The following is a 23,722-nucleotide window of genomic DNA, read 5'->3' on the forward strand; positions in this document are numbered from 1 at the left end:
CTAAGATAAATATTGAATGTATGTAATTGTATTTTTACAGGTTTTTTTATTGTATTTTGTTTATGTTTATGTTTTTCATTGCCCATTGACTACTAATGTGTTAATCTGTGACTGTTAAGATAAATACAGTGACAGCCAATACATTTTTGGGCAAATGCTTTCTTTCTATTGATTGTTATTTTTTCTTTTTCTGTTTATTGTTTGGAATAAATTGTTTGTAATTTGGATGGCTTGTTTTTACTTCATTTTACGATTGTTTAGCATTTTTTATTAATTATTTATTTGGTTGGCTACTGGTTTTAATTGATGTGTTGGCTAGTGTTTTTATTAATTAATTGATTTGTTGGCTAGTGGTTTAAATTAATTAATTGTTTTGTTGGTTAGTGCTTTTATTTATTTCATTGGGGTGTTTAGGTGCTTGTGTATATCTTTTATTATTGCGTATTTTTGGCCTTCATGCTTTTTTACTAGGGTAACCATTGAATGCTATAGTCGCTTATCATGCCCATATTATATGGGTAGGATGTTCCACTATGCCAATCAATGGGTACAGAGTGGGTATAGTGGTCCCGGGGTGCGTGGTTAGACCTCCTGAGTGGGTAGCAGGAGAGGGTAAGTTAGCCCCTTAATTACTATAGTGGTTATTAGCCGCTACGGTGATTAAGGGGTTAGAGGATATTAGATTTTATTTTTTCATGTATTCTTGCTCGCATCGGAGGACATGGACCTGCAGTATGCTAACGAGGATGCCCTTTATGATGGCAGTGGTAAGTTGAACGTTTTATTTACTTTTATAATGGGCAAATGAGCTATTATCCATATCTGGATAACAGTTATTTTGCCCATTACTGTACTGTATGTGTTGGGTGGGAGGTGTATTTATTGCAATGTATTCCACATTTTGTTTTGCAACAGGATTGGTACCGCAGACCAGCGGGGACCACCTGAGGACCCCCGGACACCCATGGGGACAACCTGACGCCCCTCGGACACCCGTGGGGACCACCTGAGGGCCCCCGGATACCCATGGGGACCACCCGAGGGCCCCCAGACACCTGTGGGGACCACCTGGGGACCCATGTGGGGCCCCCGGACACCCGTCGGGACCACATGGAGGATCACGGACACTCGCGGGAACCACCCAGGGAGCCCCGACGGCTTTTGGCATCTATCCTGTGCAGAAAAAATAAAAATGTTTTTATGTGTGGGCACAGGGGGTGGGTTGTGTATTAATGGTTAATACATATTGTAATGTTTATTGTTGTCAGAGGGGGTGAGTGAAGGGCCAAGTACCCACTTCACACCCCCTCTGGCCTCGGTAAACCTGCTATTGTGCCTTAACCCCTTCATTGCCATAGCGGCTATCCGCTAATGTAATGAAGCTGCTTTAATGTAATTTTTATTAATAGTGTGCGGGAGCAGGGGTTCTCCTGAGCTGAAGCTCTTTGATTTATGCCTCGGTGACCCTCTGCTTCCCGAGTTACAGGCCCTGATATGGGGCATCGGGTGCCGGTATCGTCGCCATTTTTAAATCATCCGCGTCACGTGACTGGGGGATTTAAATAATGAAGGTGATACCGGCACCCCATACCAGGACCTGTAGCTTGGGAAGCAGGTGGTCCGTGAGGCTGAAATCAATGCGGTTCGTCTCAGGAGACCCCCTGCTCCCACACACTATTAATAAAAATTACATTAAAGCAGCTTCATTACCATAGCAGATAGACGCTACAGTAACAAATTTGTTCAATTTGGGTTTTAATACTAGTGTATTGTAGTTTGGGGTCTCTGGAGCAGAACCTCGTTGATTTGAGGTCCTGGGATCCCCTGCTTCCTGAGATACAAGCCGGTTTCTCCTATGCATTTAAATGTCCCGTGTCACGTGACCGTGGGAATAAAATGCAAAGGAGATACCGGTACCCCATAACGGGGCCTGGATACTTTGGTAAGCAGGGGTTCCCTGGACCACAAATCAATGAGGTTCTGCTCCGGATACCCCCTGCTACAATAAACTAGTATTACATTTTAGGTTTAAAATGTTTGATCTCTGGCGAGATTTGTGCAGTGAGAGGCGTCTCTCTCTCTGCACCAGAAAGAAATCGCCGATGAGCCCTTTTCAGAGAGGCGATCATCACGTCGCCGGCTACTCGCCAGTGTTGCAAATGTAGCTATCACAGTATTCTGGGCTTTCTGCATGCGTGATAGCAACGCTGTCATAACTGGCAATTTTAAACAGCCCAGCGATTCCCCCCCCCCCCCCCCCCGACGCTTAGTGCATAGGCTCCTATGCATTTATTTATCGCTCTGTAAGGCATGAGGCCAAAAGCAGGATTCAATAAGAAATGAAGACCATTTTTTTACGGCCGATACAAAAAACAGGTCGGACGATAGTGCGTTTATTTTATCAGTGCTATCGCGCTATAAATCCTATAGCGCAATAACTGATAGAAAAAACTGCAGTCTGGAAGAGCCTCAATATTTTTTGCGCCAGCCTTTAGCTGGTGAAAAATATGGTGAGCTTTTAGGGGCCGATAAACTTATCACAGGTTTGTGAATAGCTGATACTGGCAAGAAATTGCGGTTTTGCCATTTTTTGCCATATCGGTACAGTGCCTGAGGCACAGGGAGATAAAGTGACTTACCCAAGGTCACAAGGAGCTGACACCAGGGATTGAATCATGTTCCCCTGTCATTGTTTACAGTCAGTGGCTTCACTCACTGAGCCACTCCTTCTCCCTTTTACATGCTACTAAAATATTAACAATGGAATACTTGAACGTTTTTCTGTTTTACTGTGTATTCTAATAAAATGAGAAGAGTGTACTTTCAGAGTGATTACTGAATGTTTCACTTTGACAGCAAATGTAACTAAAATAAAGCTCTGCATTTAAAACTAAAATGTTTTCTCCTTGTATCAATTTTAGGGAACAATGAATAGAAACTGTAAAAAGATAAACTTAATTATCTCTGACATAATTAAAGTTTAGATCTAAATAGGCAAACCACCAAATTAAAAGTATGTCCTTAATTTCTAACAGTGTTTGCCAGTCAAATAATGAATAAATACGAAGTGAAAGCTGGGCTGGGATTTAAATGTCACACATCTCACAACCTGAATGCTCGATAACTGCTGACTGCTATTAAGCACTTGATCCCTGCATTTGGAGACTCACAACTGTCTCATTGGGAAAATACAATCATCTGGAGTAACGTTAATTTTGGTAATGTTAACAGGCAGGAAGACTGAAATTAACGGGTAATACGTTCAACCAGTTTCTTTGAGTTAAGTCTAGGATATAGATACGTTACCTGCAATTCACATGTTTATGCTAATTGTACTTTATTTTAAAAAATAGCTCATTGTTGTGTGCTGAGGTCCGATATTAGCTCTTCTTGGGGGTTGCTGGGACATCCCATAATATCAGTGGTTGTCTCATGATATCACAGTCCCATCATTTCAGAAGTAATTATTTCCCCTAAGGATTGAGATGTCAAGCCTCAAATGAGTGTTCAGAGGCAAAAATAAGGGAGCGATTGACAGTGATTATCAGTGTTACACATTCACTATTTTAGACTATTACTGGATTATTTAGTAGCTGTACTGTTACATAAACTCTGCCTTCATTTTCTCCAGCAAGGAAATAATTCCTATGCATTATTTGTCCATTACAGTTCCGTATTTGTTTTGTGTGACACACTGTAAACACATATTTTTAATTAGTATGTTTTTCCCTTTAGTCTCATGTGTTAAATATGGATAATTTATACAATGGCCGTCTCACCTTTTTTTCTTCTGAACAGTCTCAATTTTAGTATAAATATTGCTTACCCAGATCAGTTTATTGTCTTCAGTTATTACAGTTCCACTGATGCATGAGATGTAACGGGCAGTTTTGACATAGCTATTCTTTTATAAAACTGCTTCCCTTTCCCTTAAAACCAGGCAAGTCTCGGAGGGCGTGTTAGAATGATTGTAACAGGAGCAGCACCAGCTTCTCCCACAGTTCTGGGATTCCTACGAGCAACACTCGGATGTCAGGTACGCTGGCAGAGACTTCAACATGGCAAATAATGAGCTAAAGTGGCTATCATGCTTTAGTGCATAGACCTTGAAGAAAGACAATTTCAACCTGGCTCACACTATTTTTATCATTCCCTCTCTGAGCTAGCTTGCGATTTCAGACTGGTTGGAGAGAGCAATAAGAGGAGTTAGGGAATATCCACACAATGCACACATTTCGTATAAAAGTTTCCATCTAGTGGTGCCAATAGGCTGTCCTTTTTGTCCCTATGTTCTTCATAAAAAGAAACATTGCCAGATCTATGGTGGTAAAACTCTCTGTCAAAAAAAGAGAAATGTTTGAATTGTATTTAGACACCCCCTTTGGGAGTTCGATACATAAATACAGCTACAGTATGTTGCATAGAACAACTCTTATATAGCACTGACTAGGAGCATTGTGCAGCGTACAATTTGCAGACACAGTGAATGCGTGACAGAAAGAGCTGTTGGTTGCCTGGGTGCAGGTGGATGTAGTGCTTTTCCAAAACCGTTCACATGGCAATGAGGGGGCACTAGACCTGAGACAATGTTCTTCCACATCACAGACAAGGGCTTTTACTACTGGGACACTTGTCTTTTTTGTATTCATAACCTCTCCATACATTAAATGTTACAAATAATGTTTGTTTTTTGCTTACGTGGTGGTTCATCTTTTACTGTGTAAAAGAAAGAAAAAACCTAGATCCTTTAACCACCATTAGGCTATTAACATTGTCTTCTGCCGCTACTGCTCCTGTTTTATCTGCAAAATTATCACAATTAGTTTACTGTAAGCTACATGGTCGAGTCAAATGTGCTTACAAAGGCAATTTATTTTTACATTCGATCAGTAGTGATATTTAAACATTTAACCGGTACTTTAATTCTTGTGATCTGGATAAAGGCAGATCATTGCTGTTTTCATGATAACTGTAGAAACCACCTTTTTTATTGTCAAATTGTTGCATAATCATATATATTTTATGGTGCAAAAGATGTTCATAAGCCTCACTTTAGCTTTACAGAAGCTGACATTATTCAATGAATCCTGTCTGTGCTAGGTTTATGAAGGCTACGGACAGACCGAGTGTACAGCTGGATGTACTTTCACTACTCCAGGGGACTGGACATCAGGTAAGAGGTACACTGAAACGGCTACTTATGTCTAAGTCAAGATTATGAGGACTTTCCAGTCTTGTATAAAAGTGAGTCTAATCATTTTGAACACCAATCCATACTGCTGTATTCTCCAACAATAAACATTTATATTTATGCACAAAAACAAATGCAAAAATATTACTAGAACAATGGATATTTCTGCTACTAATGCATCTACGCCAGCTGGACTGTAAAATTATGATCCAGGACCCTTTTGCTTTTATATTTTTGCCATTGTGGCTCATTGGTTTGCTGGCTCTAAATAATTTACGTTTTCTTGGATTTTGGAAGTAAGCCAGCCTCAAAGTTTCAATGTGTGCTATAATGGAAGTACATAATCAGTAGCTTGGGTTAGAAATTGCAAATGTAAGAATATTAGGTTGAATGACAGGTATTTTAGGAATAACCTTCAATATAAACTGTAGCCTTAATGATCCTTTATTTGGATGTTTAGTCTATTGAGAAATGAATTACATACACGTGCCTGAGTAATTTGCCCGTAGCTGTGTTTGTCAAGCAGTTGTGCAACCATGAATGATTTATAAGTTGAAAGGAACCTATCAGGGATAGTTAACATGTATGCTTTATCAAGTGGTTTTGCATTTAAACTGCCATTGTTATAAATAATGTACAATACTACTAAATATATGCTCTATACAGAAAAACAACAAATTTAAAAAGTTTCCCTTTTATTGTGTTCATATGCTGTATTGTGTATAGCTACTGCATTCTCTATATTTATTTTGTATTCATTGCACCTTTGTTTGTTTTTATTACTCTTATATTCTAACTACAATTAATAGTTATGTTTTAACATCTGTCATTTCTCAGCACTGCCAATAATATTGAGTTCATACAATTAGCGGCTCTCTCTTTCTCTCTGTTCTTTGTTTCCATACAAATCCCTCAGTGCACCGTATTATTAATCCTATTACTCCTATAGGTTGAGTGAATACATCTTTTTGTTGTATTGCTATGTACTTAACGGCTCCATTCTTGTATTCAGCTCACCAGTTTATAATATGGCAGGATTTCTGTACCCCAGACCTGATTACAATTTATGGCAAGGTGCAGCTAGAAGTGTTTTAGTCTAGATGATAATCCTGATAGAACAATACCTAACGATATCAGAAATTATTTCCATTCATTAAATAAACTGTACAGAACACACACAAGTTGATGGTGGGAAATGTAAAGAATTATATCAAATTGGACTTGGTACCAAGAGGACTAAGGGTCAATTTGCCTCCATCCTACCAAATCCAAGATGCACAATTTATAATATCTTGGGAAAACTTAGTATTACAGTGCTCAAAAGACGTTATGAAACTTCTAGTAGCATTTGAAAGTAAGAGGCTGAGTGCTACCAATCAGGAACTTGACAAAAGCTCACTTGATCTCGATAAATGGACACATTTCAGAAATTTTGGACACATTTCCAAATGTATTAATCAGGAAATGAAACTCAAAGATAAATACTGTATAGATAAATATATAAATTAATTACGACAGAAAACAAAAAAATATTTTGAGAGACGAGATTTCAGAGATGGGAATGTTTTCTAGATTCAACCTTGCAAAAAGACGATGCAAGTTTGAATCCCATGAATCATCCACTGATTGGGAAGCGTCAGAGAGTGAGGGCGAGTGCAACCCAGTAACTTATCCAAGTGATTTTGACAGGGAATTGTCCACTTCTTTTTCAGGAGTCCGCCACTCCCCGAATCGTGACCAAGAAAAACGAGGAGGGGCAAAGGCGGACTCACTAAGAGACAGAGAAGTTTGGGGCTTCAAAGGCCGAGGGGGGAGGAGGATCTACCATTGGGGGCATTAAAGCTCCCTGATGACGAAAGAGTAGTTATCAATCTCTCTTCATTCCCCCTCAATAAATATCATTCTAAAGTCCTCAGGAAGTGTTTGTCCTTATCCCCTACTTCACCACTCAATTATTTTGAGTGGGTGAAGGATACTAATATGAATAGGGAACGAGTACAATTACAAAAAATGTCTATTGAAAATTTTTGATCATGAGAACTTACACACATTACAAGACCTTATTTCCCTAGAAAATGAAAACACTAAGGTTCGGCGTGAAGGCCCTTCACTTACCTGAAACCTAAAACTACCTTCACTGCTCCCCCAGGATAGAAGTGCCAATATAGAAACATTTGTGAAATTGGTTACTAAGGATTTGGAGCAAATTGTTTCAAGTTTGGGTAATATGACTGAATATACTTGTGTCTGTCGATCAAGTTTTGAGACCCGTTGTAACATCTTTGCCCTCTTATCTTCAAGATACAGAGGATACTCCTGGTGGGGTTAGATGGTGAAGCCTTGTACATCAGTATACCGCATGATGTAGGCCTGAGAGCAGTCTTCAATTTTTTGAAAACTAGAAGAACTGATTATCCAAAACACAATGATTTTATAATAGACCTTCTTGATTATGTACTCTCACATAAATTATTTTTATTCAATCACAAACTGAACCATCAGATACAGGGCACGGCGATGGGGACCACTTGTGACCCCACATATGCCAATCTTTATCTGGGCTGGTGGGAGGAGTGTATGGTTTTTACAGACAGCATGGAAACACACATTGGATTGGTGGTCCCACTACATACATGATATCTTACTAATGTGGTGGGGACCCACCGGATCGCCTATACAAGTTCATTAACATATTGAACAATAACTACAGTATCATAATTTGAAATTGACTTCAGAGATCAACAAAGAGTCATTAAACTTTCTGGATCTGAAAATAGGGATGATGATGACAGTATAAGCATGACAGTGTTTAGAGATGATACAGCTACAAATAGCCTTTTACAGGCCGATAGCCACCATCCCAAGCACGATACAAGATATACCAGTTGGATAGTTTTGAAGAATACACAGGACCTGCTCCACTGACCAGGCATTCCAGATCCAGGCAGATGAAATGAGAGAGGTTCTTAAAACGTATGTACAGAAAAAAGAGCTTATAAAAGAACCAAGATGACAACACGATCGGAACTGTTGGTTTAAAAAACGGCTATTTTCCCAGAACAGAAAATTATCAGGTTGATTTGCACATACAAGACTAAATAGGTGTATCAAAGACAATACACTAGAGAGTCCCTTTATGAAATAAACGGTCAGGGGTGAAAATGTATAAAGTGTTCTTTTTATTAGTTTTAATAGATCATAGTGTAATTAAAACAGTATATACACTGGCGACACACTTTATTCGAGCTCGGCTAGTCCCACGAATTCGGGTATACTCGGGTGTATTGAGGTTTGTGACTGTTTTCTGCCCGAGTGCATTGAGGTATTTTCCAGGCAGGGATTGAAGCATTTTATTCCCGCTGGCTGCAATACTGCACAGTATATATATATATACTGCATTACAATTCATGAATTTATGCCATCTGGTAGACACGCGAAGCATTGCAGCCTATTAAATCCTAATCATTATCATTTAACAGATCAGCCGCCCGTCAGCCAGGCATGAACCCAGGCTGGGAAGGCAAATGCAACGGGGCTTGTCAGAGGTGAGGAGCGGCGCATTCCAGGTATCTGCCAGGTACATACCGGGTATTTGCTCGAATAAAGTGTGTCGGTGCAGTATTGTAATTTACTATACTGATTAAAAATAGACATCTAAGGTCTATTCAGTATCTACCATTAGTCTCTTTTGCCGACAATCAGTAACTCTACCTGAAACTCCTACAGCTCAATAAAAGCAAAACTAGTATATACTCATGTCTATCCACTTTGATACACTCATTTAAAGAGGTGTGAGTACTGCCGCAGGGCAGTTCTCTCTTGGGACCATACTCTGAGCAGTCAGCCCCTATTGAGAAAATAGCTACAATTTGACCAATCTCCCCACGATCGGGATATCTTTAACATATTTTAAAACAGCAAATCCAAAGCACAATACAGGTGGCTACACAGCTCCGTTTCCTGACACATGCGCAGTCTGATTCACCACAAGGAACATTGCGTGGGGAACTACCCTAATCAAACTGTGTCACAAAACCAAAATGAGCTTAAATATACAGTATGAGGCCACCAGGCTCCTGTTCACCTTTAAGTACCATAGTAAAACTTTACAAATACAAATCTAAAGTACAGGTGATTACACAGCTCCGTTTTCTGACGCATGCGCAGTATGATATAACCCGAAGAACACTACGTGGGATGTCTGCTCCTAAATACATGCAGCAATACTCTAACTGTGTCATAACATCTATCATAGTCTGAATACATTACGCGACCTACCTCTTACTTACCTGAACATAACAAATAAAATATTGCAAGTGTTAGCCCTGGGCACGGGCAACAAGTCCTGACACATACGCAGTCCGAATGAGGTGATAACCAGGACCTATGCGCTGCCAATAGCTCCGCTTTCGCATATGCGCGGTTAACCCCAAGAGGGGATCGATACGAATTCACCTTAAACAACTAAAGATACACTAGGACAAGCGCCTTGCTCATTAATACATATGACAACCATACCATAATCATCCACACCTGTTAGGCTGCTAGATACGAACACTTTGAGCTAGATAACAGCAGCGCGATCACTCTACACTCACACAAATGTGGCAAAACCCTAGGAAGGGGATATGTATGCTGCAAAACGAGTATTAAATGGACGCCATGAGTATTGACTAATGGTCAGCAACACTACACTGTCCACACGTATAGGTGTATGCAGTCAGTATACTTTATAATAAGCGTGAATTAAGAACGCCATCCCGCTTTACATTATCACTAACTCTGACTAAGACCATTATAATAAACCAAGTCGTTCTGTTGCACAACTCCTAATATATAGAAGAAATAGAGGTCATATATGCCCATAACCTGACCCGCTTATGAAGGGGACTCTAGACTAACCCCTTTTGACCTGACAGGCATTCCTTACATTACGTAGAACATACTTTGGTTCTCTACATATAACAGACACCTAGGTGGTGAACAGGGACACCGGGACCTCCAACAACTAAAATAAAGCTGCGATCTCATGTTCCCAGAACCTGACCCACCTACAAGGGGAAGAGTGTATTACTATCTGGCAAATTTACAGCCCCCCTAACTGCACATAAGACAGTTGTCTGTCCATCTGCCTGTACGAAAGATACTGGGATTTCGGGCAGGGATACAGGGTTTTGAATAACAGACGATCATTGATCTGACCTCCATGACCACACCACAATTATTTTAGGTAATACTAGAAGAGCAAAAAGAGACTAATGGTAGATACTGAATAGACCTTAGATGTCTATTTTTAATCAGTATAGTAAATTACAATATATACTGTTTTAATTACACTACGATCTATTAAAACTAATAAAAAGAACACTTTATACATTTTCACCCCTGACCGTTTATTTCATAAAGGTCTGCGGTGCGCCTATGAAAGGGACTCTCTAGTGTATTGTCTTTGATACACCTATCTAGTCTTATTTGACCTATCCCCGGGCAGCACGTATCCTCCATCAAGGGGTATCAGAGCGAGGTTCCCTTCTATAGTATCTTGATTTGCACATACAACTGCAAATGGCAGGCAGTTAATGGCATTTTGAAAAAACACTGGCCAATACTCATGAAAGATGAGGACCTGAGAAAGGTGCTAAAATCATACCCGACCATGGTTAGTAGGCGTTCTAGCAATCTGAAGCAAACGAAAACAAGTAGAAAAATGTAACGTAGTATGGGCACTCTATCATCACCTGGATGGTTAGTGAAAAAAATAAAAACTGAAACTTTATTGATATCCCATTTACAATAAAGGTAGTTAAAACGATGATTAAACACAATAAGTTGATCCTGTGTAGACACTATGTTAAGTGTTCAGGATCCAGCATGCGTGATAGGTAGTTTAGATTCTATCATCTGCAAGGTCATGTTTTTTTCCATGGGCATCAAACTAAAATCCTGTCACAAACTGTAATTGATTTTAATACTTACCATACTGTGGGACTCTGGATTTCATATCTACTTACCTGTCTATATCAGGTTAGTTGGCAGACAAGCCTTCATTAATATATGAAGATCTGCCATTAATATCCAACTCATATATTCTTTCTCATTGACCTGTCCATACACCTTTGATATCCATAAGTCAACACAGACTATAATTATTTACCTCTATCTTTTAGTTCACCAAGAAGTTACTAGCTCTGATCTATCTAACTATCAGTCTCATAATACCATTGTGTATTGTGTTCAGCATCAAAAAGACAAGACGCATGAGGTTTATTAGTACAATAATATTTATTTGGACTTGACTGTATCTTTCCTGGTCTACACAGCCCCCTGCACTATAGAAAGCCAGGCTGTGCTCGCTTCAGAGGGGATACATCATAGGTTAATCAGTGATGCATTAGCCTCATTAGCATAGTGCTATAAATAGCAGCACTTATCAATAGGTATCCTCCCCCGTACCTGTCTTGGGAAAGCGTGTTAACGTGAAACGCGCGGGTCGACCATCCGAGTGCACACGCAGGGTTCCCACTCTCTTAGCAAGGAACAGGCTCGCAACCCTGCCTGCAAGCATGAAGCTATTTGTCCCTGTACATTTTAGATTGTCGGTCTAAGGGCGCATATAGGGCTTTCTTTCATCCATGCTGACAACTATAGGCAGCACTGTCATTTATACTTACCACTGTGACTGGATTCAGGGTAATTATAGCGGACTTTGAAGTATTTACCTTCTCGGTACCTACGCTGATCTTATCACTTCGGATCTCTCTGCGGTCAGACTTACAGTAGGAGTGCTCCAGCAGGTTACTTCAGGGCACTATAGGCTGCACACATATTAGCCCATTGGTTCACCCGGCGGCACTCCGGCACTGAAGGCATGGGATCGGACACACATCATGTCCGCTCGCCTACCTGCCCAGCACCCAGTGGACTCTGTATCCCTTTTACACTAGCCGCCTGCTTGGGGACTATACAGCTTGTATTTTCCACCCCACGGCAACTAAAGAACGTGCCCACACTACCAGGGTTGCTATTAGTATCACCTGGCAGTCCTATCGCTAGCCTGCATGTTAATTAGTGTTAGCATTCCCAGTGTGTTCGGTAGATAGCGCCTACATTGCACATCGTTACTCTGTACAGCCACTACTATATCATCTACCCATGCTTAGCACAGGTCTCATTTTCCATCATGTGATACCTTGCACCAAGTACTAAGAGATCATAGGCTTCTACCTATGTGCTACAATTAGGCAGACCTGAAAAGGGTATCTGACTTAATATACACTACCTTGGATTAGAGACACCAGTCAAGCCTTAGTTGATGAACAACAAACCTTATTATTTACACTTTTACAACAGACGACAGAGAAGCCCAATGCTACATCCAACATGACAAAAATACACAGTAAAATACTTATATATTCTCTTGAAAAAGGGTCATTTAGTTTAACCCTTTGGCCAAAGCATTGTAAGCTTGCGAGCCACGACAAGGCAGACCCTGTTCGCAAGTCCTAACACTACCAGATAAAATACTAATATACCTCTATTAGGATTAAAATTCTCATTTACCTCTATGAGGAGGAAGAAAGACCTCCTTCCCAGGTTTTAAGCCCGCCACTTCCCAAGTTAGTAGGTCCTTTCATTCTACTGGATATAGATCCAATGTGGTCTTTCTCCCTCCTAATATTACCTATATTACCACAGCTAACTGTACATTTCTCCTGATCGTCATACTAAGCCATTGATTTTTATCTATATATTTTTATTACGTCATTGATAGGAGGTTCGCTACCTATACGTTTGGTTGCTATCTATGCACAAAGGATATAACTATACTAATCTTCAGCTGAGATTCCTCTGGGGAGTTGGGTGTGTTGAGTTACTTTTAGTTCCTGGATGATCCGATTTGGCTATAATTTCAACCTCGCTTACCTACTGGCATACCAGCTGTCTCTCAGTACACTATGGCAAGGGTGCGCACACTAGGGGGGCATGGGATTTTCTAGGGTTGGGGAGGGCGCGGCAGTTGCAGAGGCCCTGCGCTCTTCCTCATGGCATTTAAATTAAATGTCTGGGGAGGCGTGAGGCCTATGTAACTTCTCTTACCTGCTCTCAGCCGGCTTTTCAGCAACGCGACGCCATGACAACAAGGCATCAAATGATACCACTGGGTCAAATGGCAATGCGTCACATAACGTCATATAATGGCCCAGAGTGCTACAGACTGCTCCCCTGGCATATGATCACTATTAGTGTTTCTGGTTTCCACCGCCCATTGATTTGAACAAGAAGAAGTCCTAACTATTATGACTTCTCTAGGAGTTTCACCACCTTTGAAATTAATAATATTAACAAAAAAATTCAACAGTTGGGATTTGCATTGTTGACTCCACCCCCGGCCATGAATTTACAAGGCATATTGTATATCAAGGTTTAATTAAAATTATTCTAACAAGTATATTCACTTAAATGACCAATAAGGCTTCTTGGGAACCATTTTATACAGGTACAGTATGTCTATTTTCGTACAATTTGGAGTGACATTTTTACTGAAAATCCTGACACATTCAGCACCATGGCCAGCTTTCTATTGCAGTAAGCAAAAAAGTCTGTTTTTGCTTTAGGATGACAAATGAGATTACATTTAGCATGAAAAATGAGCTCACTTACAATAGTACAGTCTTGCTAAGCAATATTCTTAAATTGATGCATTAATTTTCTCTAATTCATAGGACATGTTGGAGCTCCATTGCCCTGTAATTTAATCAAATTGGTTGATGTGGAGGAGATGAACTATTTTACTTCCAAAGGAGAAGGAGAGGTACAGTACAGTATGTAAAAAGCTGCATATACACAAATGTATTAAGAGGCTTCTACTACTATTAAGTATATATTATTTGTGGTTTTTATTGCAATTGAAGTAAAGACACTTTTTAAAACTTGAACTAAAAGAATGCATTAAAACGATGTGTTTTTTTAATAAATCAGTTCTGTACTATGAGAAAATACTTGTACCTTTTTTTTTTAACAACTCGAAATGACATTTTTAAGGTATTATAATGTAACAATCATTTTTTGTTTCTTTAGCAACCATTTACAAAGTAGCATCCCCTTCCTCTTCTGAAACAGGCTCTGGCACACCCCTTTTTGAGCCCTGCCCTCTCTAGCAGTGCACCAATTGTATCTAGCGACTGCCTGGTCAAATGATCTTCTCCACAGAACTTTGCACCTTTGGTCCTCTTCTGCTGCACTGACAATCATTTAGTGAACCCCCTGAGCTGATTCTTCGCCGAACGATCACAGGAGAACGGATCGATCGACAACTTAGCTAATTACTTATCATTGTGTAGATTGTATTGATGCAAATATTTAAGGGAAACTATATATTTTTTTTAAACGGCAGCTTGGACTGCTGCTTTAAAAATGAAATTATACTGTATGTAATAAAACTGACGCTACTTAAAGCTGCAGTTCAGGCTCCCGTTTTTTTTTTTAGTTTTTTTTTTAACTTCAATAGTTCATCTGGGCAATCTCTACTTACCTAAAAAACTGCATAGCTGCCGCTCAATTCGTTCTACGTCTATTGATCGTCAATGTTTGGCGAAATCAAATATGGGGAGTGTAAATCGTTGCTATAGGAACACACATGCTTGTTAAAATAGAATACAAGAAAATTGGTCTTTCAAAGTTGTTTTTTTTTTTTTTAAAACAGAAAATGTAAAGTATATTTTCTTACTACAGAACTGATTTATTAAAAAAAAACACACATGCAGGATATTACTTGAACTGCAGCTTTAAATGGCATAATTGAGTCTGGTTACAGACTGGACTTACTGTAGGGTACTATTTTTTAAACTGTGAGAATTGCATTTGGAAATACATCTTGCTGTATTCATTAAACAGTTCTAGTATTTCCAAGCTGAGCAAAAACAGCATGTAAGGTCACGATTTTATTGCAGCCGGAAAAATCAGTATGGTATGCAAATGAGGAAATCTCACAAAATGTGATATTTACATACTGTACTATTCATTTAGCTGTGAGATTGTATTTTGCTCGTAAATTCTCTCTCTCTCTCTCTGTGTCAAATCCACATCAAGACAAATCATGTCTAATAGCACACACAATTTGGAAAGTGCATGCACATAAGGTGTTTTCTGTAACATAGAAAAACATTTTTGTTTATTTATAATTTTTTATATAAGTATAATTAAATAAGGTGTTTTTTTCCTGCATACATAATTATGAATGAATATGTAGATTTTTAGTGCATCAAATGGCATTCCAAAAATGAAAAAAATGGACCTGAATAGCCCAGATTTAATCACCTTGCTCCTAAAGTCTTAAAGACAACAAAGAATGTACCTTAACGAATATGAGTGTAGTGATACCTCTTGGTTGTGTTTAATTCTACAATTTACACCATGATTTGTGCTGTTGCGCTTGCTTCTTATCTTTCGCATGAGCAGCAAAGAAGTGGTGAAGAGTACAGTTTACCAAGTATAACCATGTGCTTGTTTCAGATATGTGTAAAAGGACCAAATGTTTTTAAAGGCTACCTTAAAGACAAACAGAAAACAGCTGAAGCATTGGACAAGGATGGATGGCTTTACACTGGAGATGTTGGAAAGTGGCTACCAGTATGTAATATTTTAGTACAGATGAATGTTAGGCAGATAATACATTTTATGTTTGGTTCACTATGCATACTTGAATTTTTGTTCTAGTTTGCAGTTATATTATCATGCAGTCTTTTGTACAGTACATAGTACAATGGTTTGCATAACAAAAGTTTGTTAGTTCATTCAATCGATCTTACACCTTATAGTTACGAGTCTATGGCAGAATTGATGAGCTCTGTTTTTAAGACCCTGTACGATTTGTAATTTTTATTCTACTTTGTGAATATTCAAATATTTATTTGTTTAATTTGCTTTTCCCAAATTCATTCAGAACATTTTAGTTGATACTGTATATTGAATTTTCTCCTACAGTAAATAAATGTGTGTACTAGTACAGTAAGCATGCTGCTCTATTTCTATGTGCAGTATGCTCACTGAAAACAAGTGTAATGGATCGTATTTCAGTGTATTTTTAGATTTATGTACGTACATATTGCTGTGCCTGTGATCTCTGTTCTTACTCTAAAATTGCTTTATATAAAATAATGTTACTGATTTGTATGGTAAGTTGTACACTATATCCTTAAACTCGTACTTTCATGCAATATTGGTTAAAAGAAATCACTGTATGAAATGTATTTGATTTTTTTTTGTACATTTTATTACATTAGAAGAAGCAGTTTGTTAGGAGAACTTGTTTTTGATATTTGACAGCCACATTGAAGAAGTAATACAAGCGCTTTTCTTTTTTACGCAGGATGGAAGCAGGGGGTCTCCGGAGCTGAACTCGATTAATTTCAGTGCCGGGGATACCCTGCTTCCAGAGATACTTCTGTAGGGGGTGCCGGTAGTCGATCGGGCTGAGCTAGCTGGAGTTTAAAGTTACATCACAAGGGCTAATAGGAAGCTGATGACATCACAGCTTCCTATTGGCCTGCAGAAGCGTAGAAACGCCGCCATAATGTGAAGCCTGGTAGCCAAGTGGACCAGCTACCGGCACCCCCTATTAAGGTAAGTATCTCCGGAAGCAAGGGGTCCCCAGAGCTGAAATAAACGGAGTTCAGCTCAGGATATCCCCTGCTTCAATGCTGTGTAAAAAAATAAAAAAATAAAAAAAAAAAAAAACACTTGGATTGCCACTTTAAGACCTAGCTGACTATTCTGGAGTTTTGCATCATTCCTGTGTTAGTAAATTACTATTTCATATTTTATAAAATGAGAATCTCTGCATGCTCGGAATTGCCTTCTGCTTTTTTTTGTAGTATTACAAACTGTTATTCCAATAAAAGATCTAAGTGAAATGCAGCATGTTCCTGAACACTGATAAAAAAAAACGATTTTATTGTGAATATCTAGGTCTTTACAGTAATATGATTTCCCCTTTTTACATATACATCACAGAATGGAACTCTGAAAATTATAGACCGGAAAAAGCATATATTCAAACTTGCACAAGGAGAGTACATTGCGCCAGAAAAAATTGAAAACATTTACATTCGTAGTGAACCTGTATCCCAGATATATGTTCATGGAGACAGCCTGCAGGTAAGCCTGGGTTATTGTATACCAATGCATTGTATTGATACCTTTACGGTATTTGATGTCAAAGTTATGTTAGTTGCGACATGGACACTTCACTGCATTGCTAGTGGAGGCAGGAAAATATTAAAAGAGAAAATGCTATTTACATTCTTATTTTCATTTTATTACTAGATGTATATTCTTCTTTAAATATTTAACTTTTTCATTGTAAATAGACTATGTGGAAACCATTGTCGTTCTCTTACCAAATCTGCCTGCACACGCTGGGCAGTATGACTGTAGGATTTATATATATATATATATATATATATATGTATATATATATATATATATATATATATATATATATATATATATAGATAGAGAGAGAGAGAGAGAGAGAGAGAGAGAGAGAGAGAGAGAGATTTTATTGCATTGCTTGTAACACGTTTTTGAATATAGAAAAAAGAACACAAATAATTCATAATGTTGTTTATATTGTATTAATGTGTTTTAATGTAAACACTTGGTATGTTAGAAGAAATTAAATGACTGCTGATTCCTGATAACTGTGTATTAAATGGTTAAATAACATTTGCTCAAGCACGTAAACATGCATTAAACTTAGGCCCAGAACCAACCAGAAAACTCTGATACAGTATGTCAGTTCAACGATATGTCATTAAATCGGGCATCACCCTAACGAATGTTACATTAGGAATAAAGGGATATCCGGAAAGCACAACAACATAACGTTAGGCCATGTTTTCTTAACTTTAACAGACGTTAGTGATAATGACATGCAAATCAGGCGTGATCGTGACATCGCATATCCAGTACGGTTCATTAAGGTTAATACTGGAACTTAATGTTATGTTATTTAAGTACCTAAACTTGAAGTTACTCCTATTCAGGAACTAAAATAGGGAGTTTGAAGTGTCTGAATATGTTTAACATTACATTTAAGCATAATGCAAATAACATAGTGTTATTGCCTGCCATTATTTTCCTCTTCTCTCCATTTTGGCAAAAGCCCAATTTCTGGATCTGGATAGGACTAATGCCGAGTCTGGAATAACAAAATTTTTTGGAAGATAACGCAACCTTATGCTTCAGTGATGTGAAATTTTGTTTTTGTATATAATCAGCTCTGACTCAGGAAATATACTGTCAGTTCCTGTTTTCGGTAACCTTACATTAAGAGTCCTGAATTAATGGAGCTTTATGGATTTAGCCCCTAGATTCTTAGCAAACATCCTAAGTCACCACCCAATGTGATGTATGCCCAGGACATACTTGAAAACGAGAGGTAACTCTCAATGTATTACTTCCTGGTAAAATATTTTATAAATAAATGTCAAGGCAAGTACGATGTTCAATAAAAGGTATACTGCACAGGAGATTAGTGACAACTGCATTGAAGTTTCATCTAAAATCAGTTGACCATGCAGATAACAGAATTAAACCATCTCATTATACATTAAGAACATTTTATAGATGCTGTCATAGTGCTCTTACATCTAATGTTATGTGTATTGTACTGTATAATATATATATATATAATATATATTATATTATTGTACATTTAAAGTACTTGTTTCAATCACAAGAGTAACTACACTCAGGGCTCTAATATGTTTAATGCCATGTATTACTGCACATTTAATGCAAATGTGGAATTGGTATTGAATTTATAAATGAAAACAAAGGGTTGTGACTTAATATACAAGAAATGTAATTATATTTCACTGTCTGTAATAATTTTTCGCTGTACTGTTTGTTTAACTGCTTTCTACAGGAATTCCAATACATAAAAAAGCTTAAAGTTGATTAGTACATTATTTAAACGCCTAAAGATTATCTAAAGAAACTTTGACGTCTTTTTTTTATTTTGACCTAATTCAGGCCTTCTTAGTTGGCATAGTTGTCCCTGATATGGAGGTGATGCCAGGATGGGCCAGGAAGAAAAAGTTTGAAGGGTCGTTTGAAGAGCTCTGTAATAATTTGGTACGTAACCACATCTTCATAGACTCCTATTTACAATATTTGGAAAGTATTGGAAATTTGCAGATGACAGCCTTTCCAACGACAGTAATTCAACTGCTTTTTTTTTTTTTTTTTTTTTTACACTGTAGGAACTCAAAAAAGCAATAATGAATGATATGGTGAGATTAGGAAAAGAGAGTGGGCTTCATTCTTTTGAGCAGGTAAGAATATTTCCAACTGGCTGCAAAAGTGGGGCAAAAAACCTGTACCAAATTTAGGAAGTGTGACGTCTCAGTCCCAGCGTCAGATCTTTTGTCCAGATCAAAGGCAGGAAACACTGTACTTTCTAAGCAGGGGTTTATTTACAGGGTACAAAGCAGGTACAGGGTTAACTCATAACACAAAACAGAAACAAAAGACCTAACTCCTTCCAAGAGTACTGACTAATACTGCTTAGTCCCTAACTAATCGTGGGAGAACTAAACGCTTTCCCCACTTTACCCAGTGTACCTGCAGCAGCTCCCCTTTCAGTCTCTCACAGGGCTGTCTGTGTGTGCCTTCCCAGATCAGTATAGCAGCAGCGTCTATCACCCTCTCTGTATAACTGTCAACAGTGTGTGTCTGGCAGCATGGGGGGGGGGGGGGATCTCTGTATCACTTCCTGACTATACAGGATGGGCTAATTAGCTCATTAACTCACAGCTGAACAGACCTTTCCAGAATGATTAACTCTATGAGAGCTTTAAAGTCCCACAACTGCCCCATTATAGCCCTTAGAGGGCAGTGACGGCATCACACAAGTAAAAATAAATCATTATTTTTAAATGAAAACTTTTTCTTTGATAAATCTGATGCTATTTTGTGCACCACTTTTTTGTCCCGTTTTTCAACTGGAAGACTTTGATAAAAAACCCACAGCATGTTAGTAATATTCGCTGTAACATTGCTAGCAATGATTGTGTATTCAGTGATACCTCATCCTCATCTATAAATTGAAATGCAGACTAGTACATAATAAAAGATGAACCAAAACTCACTTTAAAAGGCTAATTTCAATCAGAATTTTGCCTGAGCCAATACAGTTCCCTTATCTATATTTAAGCCTTGGTTATAGAAATCTCTGTATGCAACCTTTGAATGGTGTCCGCTACCATTTCTTGTACAGGATATTCCCTATCCCTTTGATCCTGTTGGCTGAGGCCTCTTCCCCCATCACCACGACCGTATAACAGAGTCTTTATAGACACTGGACTCAAGGGGTTATGGTGCGAAACAGGACTTCACTTTAATGGAAACATGATTGTTAAACAACTTGTTTGCATATAATATACAATGGGATAAGATATTTGTTTTATAATATTCATGACTATGAATATCATCAGACTGCAAATGTTCTCTAGCGCAGGATTAAACATCAAATTCCTTTCTAATCTACTGTCATCCTGTTATGATGATGCTCTTGGGGTGTAAATGAAGGAGTGATCCAGTCATAAAGGCACTGCCTTCAAAGCGGGTATACCTGGTTTGAAGCCCTGTGTCATCTGCTTTGACCTTGAGCAAATCTTTTGAAGTGAAACTTCTTCAGTGGCACCATCAAAAATTTCGCTTGGGCAAATCTCCTTCATGGTGATGGAAGTCTGTAACGGAAGTGACATCGGCGATGAGCTATGTGAACTGGAAGCGTCCGGCGCTGCTCGCTCATGCGAAAAAGCGGCCGGCGCAGCTAGCGCATTCTGCACATGGCAAGAAACGTCCGGCGTCGCTCACCCATCTATACTGAAGAAAAATAAATCATTTACGGATTCCACCAGTGCTGATTCAGATACTGTATGTCTGACAATGATCCATTTCCCTACTCAGTTTCCTTTCGCAGTCCCAGTGATGAAGAGCAGTCAAACCAAGGCTGGAATCACGGACCACAGATATTTTGGGAACCTAATTCGATGGATACAAATGAGAGAAAGCGTTTAGGTATGCAACAACAAACGCATTCAAAAAACGGAAAAGGACAAGACGGGGGGGGAAGAGGAAATCAATATTATCAGAAACAACCTCAAAAGAGGAAGAAAGACGGCTAGAGGATACATCTGGAGTAATTAATATTTCAAATATTGATTTATCCAATTCCGACCTTTCTTTACTTAATAAAGGACTGAAATTCGCACCCAGCATGAATTTTTATGTTTTTGAAACTGTAATAGACTTGCATAAGTTTGGTCGCAAGATCACACTGAAAAAATTATTAGAGAGAGATCTACTCTTGCTCTCTAATGGATTCAGTTTTGATGTGTCTCAATCTTGAAAAATGTAACCTTAGCAATGAGGAAAAATTAGCTCTCTCATCTTTAAAGTCTAACAAATCCTTGATCATTAAAGGGGCAGATAAGGCTGGGGCCATTGTGGTACACCATAGGGATGATTATCATAAGGAAGCATTACGCCAACTTGGTGATGGTTCTTCTCATCACTCTTACCGGCACAGAGCACTTTTATTTTAGATGCAATTCACTTTCTATTAAAGCACAATTATTTTTTGTTTGAGGGTGTGTTCTATCTTTAATCACATGGGACGGGGTACTTGTTTTGCCCCTTCCTTCGCCAACCTGTTCATGGGTTGGTGGGAGTCGTTCCATGTGTTTGGAGATACAAACCTTTTCAGGGAACATATTGTTTTTTATAAAAGGTATATTGACGATTTGATTTTCATTTGGGATGGTGATGTCACTACACTTTTATCATTTATTGCCACTCTTAATATTAATAATTTACCATTGAATTTCACTCACAGCTATCACTGTCAACATATTTAATATTTAGATTTACTTTTGAAATTAAATATTCATTCAGATATATATTGTGTGCTCTCCATTGGAGTTCTGTTCTCTCTTAGTTTTCATTGTTTATTCACCCCAGATTGTAGCACCATCACCGTCTTACCTACCTAGCAGTAGCAAGGGTTTCCCTCCCCCAGTCCCCTTTCCCCCTCCCTCTAGTTTGTGGCTTTGTGAATAGCAACACAGGCAATATCGCACTATAAGGGCATTTATAGTGCTACACGCCACTTATCAAAGTTTAGTGAATAAGCCCCAGTGGCTGTTAACTCTGATCAGCTCTGATATCCATTATTGGAGCTTCCTGAACCGCTCTATGTTTCTATAATCAGGCAAAATGTGCTTCTTTCATAAAGGGAAAGTGTGTAGCTGCATGAAGTTGATAAGTATAGATAAAACAAAGTTAATAAAATAATTTATGAATGAAATAGAAGTAGCCATGTTACAGATGGAACTTTTGGTTCGGGCCCTCTCTGCGAGTCCTGTACGACATTCTCTCCCGCGCCGCGGAGTGCCAGCAACCTTAATGGCCCATTGGATTAACCCAGCGGGGATCCCTGGCATCTCATAACGGGACCTGTAACTCGGGAAGCAGGGGGGCCCCCGAGGTTGAAATTAATCGATTAGGCTCCGGAGACCCCCTGCTTTAATACTGTGTTGTCAAGATAAAATAAAAGCAGCTTCATTACCTAGCGGTTAGCTAGCAATGAAGGAGTTAAGCCAGAGTACCCGGTTTGTTGGGGGTAGAGGGGGTGGGTGAAGGGGGTAGTTGCCCTAGGGTGGGTGGTTAGGCCTCTCGGGTGGGTAGTGGAAGCGGTTAACTCTTTAATTACCATAGCGGTTACTACCTGTAAGGTAATGAAGGGGTTAACACCTATCGTAACCTAAGACCTAAATCATACAGTATATGGTCAGAAGAAGGGACATTTGTGAGAATGTTGCTTTTCCTTTACTGCCCTCTTGATCTCTGCTGTTTGCAATGGTCTAGCCACATACTGAACATTTACCCCTTTTGTGCAGGGATGCAACATACCAGTAGCCCACCTTACTAGGTCTCTGTTATGGGGGTTCCAAAGTCCAACAGTGATACCTTTTTTTAATTTGGACTAACAATTGATATTTTAAGACAAACTCTTCCTCAGGTCTCAATACTGATTTACAAAAGATTCCATGCGTTTAACACAGATGTAAAATTCAAGATAACAATTTAAGACAGATGAGGTAGAATCAGAAAGAATAGAAGAAGGGCATAGGGCTGGTAAATAAACAGACATGGCGATAATGGGATAAAAAAGATAGCGAGGAATGTGGAGTGCAAGTAGGACCAAGCATTCAGCATACATAAAATTCTGATAATGTGTAAAGTAGTGTCAAAGAGCATTATCATTTTGAGTTCAAATGTTTTCTATTCTTGGATGCTGTTAAACATTCCTTTGAGGATTTTGATCTTTAAATAATGTATGAAATTATGTGGCTTTCAGAAGTGATGTTCCACTGGAGTTCGGGGTCTTTCTTCATGGTGTTATTATGTCTCTGTATCTGCTGCACTGAACCCAAATACCACATTCTTGGATGTGTAACA

At 38.7% G+C, this 23,722-nt stretch overlaps 1 protein-coding gene across 3 annotated transcripts in view; it reads left to right on the forward strand.

The window, feature by feature from the left end:
- Nucleotides 1-23,722, forward strand: part of ACSL6 (acyl-CoA synthetase long chain family member 6) — a 266,763-nt gene that overhangs the window by 232,674 nt on the left and 10,367 nt on the right. For all 3 annotated transcript variants that reach the window (XM_075601127.1, XM_075601126.1, XM_075601128.1), the window contains exons 14-20: nt 3,941-4,036; nt 5,101-5,173; nt 13,915-14,003; nt 15,704-15,820; nt 17,204-17,347; nt 19,229-19,330; nt 19,459-19,530. In XM_075601127.1, coding sequence (XP_075457242.1) covers nt 3,941-4,036; nt 5,101-5,173; nt 13,915-14,003; nt 15,704-15,820; nt 17,204-17,347; nt 19,229-19,330; nt 19,459-19,530 — 693 coding nt within the window. The remainder of the gene's footprint in view (nt 1-3,940; nt 4,037-5,100; nt 5,174-13,914; nt 14,004-15,703; nt 15,821-17,203; nt 17,348-19,228; nt 19,331-19,458; nt 19,531-23,722) is intronic.

This window comes from Ascaphus truei, chromosome 5 (genome assembly GCF_040206685.1).
Source record: "Ascaphus truei isolate aAscTru1 chromosome 5, aAscTru1.hap1, whole genome shotgun sequence".
In the NCBI taxonomy this organism is placed as follows: domain Eukaryota; kingdom Metazoa; phylum Chordata; class Amphibia; order Anura; family Ascaphidae; genus Ascaphus; species Ascaphus truei.